This window comes from Alligator sinensis, unplaced genomic scaffold (genome assembly GCF_000455745.1).
Source record: "Alligator sinensis unplaced genomic scaffold, ASM45574v1 scaffold228_1, whole genome shotgun sequence".
NCBI classification, from domain to species: Eukaryota; Metazoa; Chordata; order Crocodylia; family Alligatoridae; genus Alligator; species Alligator sinensis.
This window is the reverse complement of record NW_005842044.1, coordinates 2,280,309-2,287,215: the sequence shown is the minus strand read 5'-3', so window position 1 is coordinate 2,287,215 and position 6,907 is coordinate 2,280,309. Positions and strand designations below refer to the sequence as shown.

The 6,907-nt window shown below is 52.2% G+C and overlaps 1 protein-coding gene across 1 annotated transcript in view; it reads left to right on the top strand.

The window, feature by feature from the left end:
• KLHDC4 (kelch domain containing 4) overlaps positions 1-6,907 on the top strand; it is a 31,505-nt gene that overhangs the window by 18,081 nt on the left and 6,517 nt on the right. Inside the window, exon 7 of the mRNA XM_025203110.1 lies at positions 762-921. Within this exon, the coding sequence (XP_025058895.1) occupies positions 762-921 (160 nt within the window). The remainder of the gene's footprint in view (positions 1-761; positions 922-6,907) is intronic.

Here is a 6,907-nt window from a genome sequence, read left to right as displayed (position 1 = left end):
AGGAATGCCTCCACTTCCAGACCCCTGATCTCGTTAAGCCGTGCCTGCTTGTTTAACGAGCCCTCTGTCCAACATCTCCTCCCCAAGTAGGAGATTACAGGCCACGGTTGGGTATGCCACTGCTGCAGTCACTGCTGGGACTGCAGTATAGTAGAAACATCATAGCTCACTTGTGCGCTGCTGTATTAGCAAGGGCCAAGGCAGCTTGGAGCGCGGCACAGGCTGCAGATGTTGAGATGCCGAGTCTGTACGCGGGGGGTTCATCAACGCTGAGCGCTGTTCTGTCGCATCGTCACTCTTTGCTTGCCCTGAGCTACCTGGTGTGGGTACAGGAGCTTCACTCCCTGGAGGATACAAATGGACCCCGGTCACCTCGAGTTCTTCCTGTATCAATTAGATAAATTAACGAGTAAGCTCTTTAGTCTTTGTGTGGGACACCTTCTGATGCCCCTTGCTTTCAGGTGATAAGCTGGTGGGACAGCTTTCTGTCTGGAGTTGGCGCGACTGGTTTTGTAGCCAGGGCTGATGCAGAGCAGAGAATTGGGGGGAAGTTTTGGTTGCCTGTTGCAGCACAGCTGTGTCTGGTGCAGATCGTGGCTCTGCCATTGCAACCTTATGCTGTAGCAAAAGATCCACCTTTGACGGGCAGAACAAGCAACCTCTTCCAAACTTCCCTGTGGTCTTCTTTAGGTGACGTTTTATCCTGCGCTAACCGGTAGTCTCTTGTAACAGCTCTCTGTGTGCTCCTTTGCCCTGACTAGAGACTACATCTACTACAACGATGTGTATGCTTTCAACCTGGACACGTTCACGTGGAGCAAGCTGTCTCCCTCCGGCATCGGCCCTGCCCCGAGGTCTGGCTGCCAAATGTCTACCACTCCAGAAGGCAATGTAATCATCTACGGTGGCTACTCCAAACAGGTGAGAGATGACAGGCACCGAACTAGGGCCACATCTTGTTTTGTTTGCTTGGTTCCTAAACAGAATTGCTGCCCTGCAAGAAGAAGGAAAGTTATGAGAAAAAAAAAATCAAAAGCAGCAAATTCAGTTATTGCAAGTACCGCTGGGGCCTGCGGCTGTTTTTGGGCTGCTTCTCGGTTATGTAGTTCTGTACATTTGGCTTCTGGTGAGGAGGACTGAGTGGTTACGGCCCTGGTTTTGCATTTCTGGGAGACTTATGTTCAGTCCCTTGCTCTGAGAGGTGGTTTCAGTGCCCAGCTCTGCTACAGATTAACAGTATGTCCTTGGTTAAGTTGTGTAACCTGTGCCTCTGCTCCTCCTCTGTAAAATGGGGAGAATATCTCTGGCCTGAATTGCAGGGGTGCTGTGTGGGAGAGGAGAGCAATAAATTCAAGTTTGATAGGTGCTTGAATATAACAGAAATAGGGCCAGAGAAGTATCTCAGATATGAAAATAAGAGCGGAGACAAAGTTTCGGAGCATAAGTCGGCCACTAACAGCCTTGAGTTGTGAAGAAGCTACGTCAGCCCCACGGGCAGGTTATCCTGTAACAGCCGCACGTAGGGTTTTGTCCACTTCTGAAGCAGCTGGGGCCAGCCCAGGAGGTGAAGTACTGGTGCAAAGGGATTACGTCTAGGTCGAGAGGGTAGCTCCTTTGTTTCTTCCCTGAAATGAATGACAGGCTTTTCCGAAGCCGGTTTCCCAGGTGCGGGAATGCGGAGCTGGGGACTCTCGCGTTTCCATTTCACCGTGTCCAAGAGAAATGCCAAATGGGGTTGCCCAAGGAGTGACTGACCCACGTGAGGAGCTGCGGGTCCTGTTAGCCGGGGCTTGAAGATCACTGCTCCCTTTGCTCATGAGGCAAAGCTTCTGGTGAAGCCGTCACGGTGAGTGTTGGACACCTGACCGGAGCACGGTAAATGGTCTTTTCCTGCCTCGGCAACGTCATGCCTATGGGAGTTTGCCATGCCAGAACTGGGCATATCTCAGTCTGATAGATGCCCCGGTGACTAGCATGGTGGCAGGAAAAGGAAGAGCAGGACACAGGGTGGAGTGGAGGAGGATGTTCCCACTTGGCCCCGTGGCTGCTAAGGACATATCTGGAGGCTAATGTGAAGCTCCCCCATCCCCATGCTCCAGATGTGCATGCCTTGCAGTCTGGAAACAACAGCATTGCTGCTGCGCTAGTGCAGCCCATAGCCCGTGCCAGGGAGCATGCCTGAGAGAGGCACTGAACATGCACCCAGCCCCTGATGCAGCTGCTTCGTGTCCAGGAGATGCGTATGCAGAGCGGGAGTGCGTGGCTAGAGCCTGCTTCCTGGTGGCACTTGGGTGCAGCGCAGAGGCTGCATAGACAGGAGTAATGCATAGCCTCTGGCAGTAAGGCAGCAGCTGCCAGGATGCAGGGCTTTTCTCAGAGCACAGAAGGGGTTAAGGGAACAGAGCTGCTCAGCAAACCCGATGCACCAAAGGGGGCCTTTGATGCACTCCAGGCTTCCTTTGCACTGCTGCTCGCTTTGTTAATCAAAGTAATTTATACCAGGTAGCCCTTTAGACCATATGTCCTCATTGCCCAAGTGTGCCTGTCTCCGTGCTGGGAGGGAGGAAGTGAATAGTCCATTGGCAGCGCTGAGCAAAAGGCTTCTGCCAATGCTTCCAGTGTTTATAATGCAGACGGGAGCAGCAGGGTCTGGGTTTTGTATCTCAGCAGAAAGGCATCGCTTCCAGCTGCGCAGCACCGGGGGAGGTGGATGCACTGTTCCTTCCGATCTGTACAAATGAGCAAAGAAGAGGGAGGTGGGGGGAGCAAATATTCCGTCTATATATTTAGAAACATTTGTGCCTCCTCACAGCCCGCGCTCAGCACTGCAGCTTCTCGCCTGCACGTTTGTTTAAACAGCAACAGCGCTGGGGAGGATTTTCCACCTGAACGGGCTGTGTCCTGCCCCTTGCTCTCCACCCTCCTTGCTCCCGAGGTCAGAGAGCCGCACAGCCTGCCTGCCTGCCAGATGTGGATCCCCTGCTCCCGAAGGCAGCTGGGGTTGTGCGGTATGCTGCAGCCTCTGGACAGGAAAGGCTGTGAGCGTCAGGAGTGGGGTGCTGCAGCCTCTGGACAGGAAAGGCTGTGAGCCCCAGGAGTGGGGGTTTTTTGCATTTAACACCTTCTACTGTACCAAGCTGAGCTACGTCGCGTTGCTTTGGAGCCGCTTTTCTTGTCGTCACTTGGAAAATTTGGAGTGACGGGGAAACGGTGGCTGAAATGCAGCCCCTGCTGCAGTGCCTGGGCAGTCGGCTTTCCGTGCACGGCTCTGAACCGGAGGTAGAAGAGGAACTGATGCATCGCTCTTGAGTTAAAACTCTGTCCCCAGCTGTTTTGTACGGCCGGCGTGAGGTGTCTGGCTGCTCCGTTCAGGGTTTCCATCACACACCGTGGCCTGTTCATGAATGCCGTGCATACACTTTCTATATATGAATGCAGATGGGAGCAGGGACCAGGGAATGATTGATTTGCTGACGCATTCCCACTCTGCACTGAGGTGGTACCGGAGGCTTTCAGCAGCCCAAGCAGGTTTCATGCTGGGTGGGCAATTCTAAAATCGTATTGCATCCTACCTGCAAACTGTGACATGAGCGGGACAGTCAATTTATGCAGCCTCCAGCTGCCAAGGTGACGATATTGGGTGTTGTCACAATCACTTCATTCAATGGGATTCATCGTTTCTTGGGCCCCTGGGGTACCGTTGCATCCCCGTTTCCATGAGTGTGCGATTAGAGCTCTGCAAGCAGCTGATCATGGAGCTGAGTCTTGAGCTCGAAGGTAATCAGCTATGTATTGTGCAGCGCAGGCCCCTGGGGACACTGGGGCAGGGTCTGGAAAAATAAAGCAGCTCAAGTTTGATGGAGAACCAGCAGCTGGTCAGAGCCGGAAAAATGAAGAGAAAGACTGTCCCTGCCTCGACTGCAGACAAGCACAGCTGTACAGGCTGCTAAGAGGAAAGCTGGAGAGAACAAGGTCATGCAGCCTGCATAAAACACATCCAGGGACAGATGCACAAGAACCTCTCAAAAGCTTTCTTTTAAATAGACGTGGGGCCAAGATCAGAGCTGTTTTAGGGCTTCATTCGCCTGGGCCCCGTTCCCACGGGCTAGGTCACAGCGGTTGCAGCAGGTTCAGCGCTAGATGCAGGCCGTGCTGCCATGCAGCGTATTGCACGTTGCCCCTTAACTGTCACGATAAGGAGGGACCTCCTTAAATCGCAGTTCCGCGATTTTCGAGATCGCCGTGAAAAATGGCGTTGGTCGTGATGTCCCGGGGAATCGGCCCCAAAAGAAGAAAAAAATAAAAAGCTTACTGGACTCTAAAGATTTAGATTTAAATTGAATACTTAATACAGTCATTTATAAGAGATTTCTGTGGAATCTGCTATTTAATTATGTGGTTTTTGCCTCTCGGCCAGTCGGCAGCAAGGGATGGGGCCGCCGGGGCAGGGCCACCACAAAATGCCCGTGAAATCGGCTCTGTGCGCTGCGCACGGGCCGTGAAAAGCCCTTTGTGTCACTGGTTTAAGTAGGTCCCTAGTGATACCCGAGGAAAGGGCGGAGAGAAGGCGACCTGCAGACAACTTATGAAGTTTAAATGAATGCTGACGATTCTGGGAGCTCGTTATCGATGCGAGCAAAAGCCCTGGGCTGCAGGCCCCCAGTGTTTAAAAACTCAGGTCAGGTTTTGCCAGCATCCCTGTGGCCAAGCGAATGCTATCGAGTGTTGTCTCTTGCATGTTCATACATCCTGAAAATAGTAGGGGCTGCTTGTGCGGCTGCTGCGATCCTCCTGCCCTGAGAAGTAGCACAGTGGGATCTTAATCGGCCGTGCCTGCTTCGACACGAAAATCCCATCAGATGCCTTGGATTCGCTCTTCTCCCGCTGCTCTTCGTTTTGAGATGCTCCCTTTCTTTTATGGTAGAGAGAGACCTGCAGCCGCTGCATCTTTGCACCGAGAGCTTGCGATTGCTAAGCAACCCGAGCGCCGGGGGCAGCTGGGAGACGTCAGGAAGCTGATGCTGCTCCACCTTGCTTGCGAGCCGGGCCCCGTGGGCACGAACCGAATGCACCCGGAGTGGAGGGCCGTGCATTTGAAGTGATGGCTTTCTGAGGCTCCGGTTTTAAAAGCAGGTTCAGCTGGACCCTGGCTCGTGGATGTGCTTGCAGGGGGCTGGACATCCTGAGGTCCCTTCCGACCCTAGTTTCCTATGGATTGGAGAAGAGAGCAGTTCTTGCCTACTCTGGAGTCTGCATTTTCAACGGCGGTCTCTGATTTTGCCCCTGTTGTCAGAGGCGGCGCGTTCCTGCCGGTTAAGCAGAAACCTTGGAGGCTAATCCCCACCTTAAATGCTGACAAGTCACTTGCCCTCCTTGTGCCTCAGTTTCCCCATGAGTTTCAAAGGAGTGGCAGTAAGGATTGCTTGCCCTAGACCAGTGGTTAAGGGAGGGCTCAGCCGATGCTTTTCCCAAAGCAGCTGGAGCGTGCAGTGTAGGTACTTATTGGCTTGTACAAAGACAAGAATGCAGCTATTCAGAAATGTTTTGTGCTTGGGAAAGGAGGTGGACCTCTGTATTATGTAACAGCCCAGGAGGAAAATAGAGTGAGGTTAGACGCCCTTTTCAATATGTGAACCAGCATGTTATGGCCAAGGTGTGCAGTATTATCAAGCAGCACGGGAACAGGGCGGTTCTCTCGAGTAACGGTGGGGTTTTTGTGTATGTGTGTTCCTTTTTTTTCATCCCTGCATAGCATCTGTGCATCTTGTGTGTACGTGAAGGTTGCATCCCTTTGGAAACAGATCATTGGAGCTCCCACTCCTCCTCATCAGTGGTTTCAATCCACGAAGCATTAGCCTGTTTTGTACACAGTGTGTTTACTACAGGGAGCCACATGGCTTTCGGATGGAAAATAATGCGGTTAATCCTGACGGCCCCCCTGATACCGGAGCAGGCGGCGCTCCGAGTCCCGCCACGACACGCACGCGCCGTTCGGTTGCCTCGGACAGCTGTGCTGCGAGCAGATCTACGCCCCTCATCCTTATGTGCCCCCTACACATGCACTCTTCTGCTCCTTTTTCTCTTGCTGTCTCTCTCCTGTTCTCTATATGTAAAAATAAAAGAAAAAAGTAGCCCACAATTAACTTGGATTATAAAGATTCAACTTGGATTATAGAGAAAACAGACTCTCGATGCAATGCTAAGCATCACATCCCTGGGTTAGCTTAACTGGGATTTGCGGGAGAGCATCTTTTTTGCATCCCTTTCGCCGGGAAGTGTTTAAAGAGCCTCCGGCTCCCTGGGCGCCTCTACACGAGCAGCAAGGCTGCTCCAATACGCTGTAATTACAGTGCATCGGTGCAGCCTCGACTAATTAATCGAGTCTGCCAGAGCACGGTAATTACCACGCTCCAGCAGACTCCAGTGACTTGTGTATCAGCGTCTCCACACTTAAAAATGATTCAACTAAAGCTCGTTCAATGAGCTTTAGTTAAAGGCCCCCACTGCCAGTTGATGCCGATACACAAGACCCTCTGGGTGCTTTAATTAAAGCGGCTCTAATTAAAGCGCCCCCACCCTGGAGCATGTGTATAAACACCTCCTGAGACCCGCACCACTGAGCTATTGTAAAAACGGGTATAAAGTCAGAAACAGTATTGCTTGGGTTTCTTTCCAGTGGTAGTATAAGGAGCAGCTATTCTTTTCTTTTTCTCAGAAGATGCTGGACTTTCACGTGTATTTTCTGCAGCCAGGATCCTGGTGCTTTTACCTCGGGTAGCTCAGGTCTTGAAGATGGAGCATGGTGATGGGGCTGTTTGCTGGGCTGTGGAGGGTCCTGTAGCCAACAGGGTTCATCCCAGGGAAGGAAACGCTTTGCTGGCAGGAGTCCGTGCAGCAAACAACACGA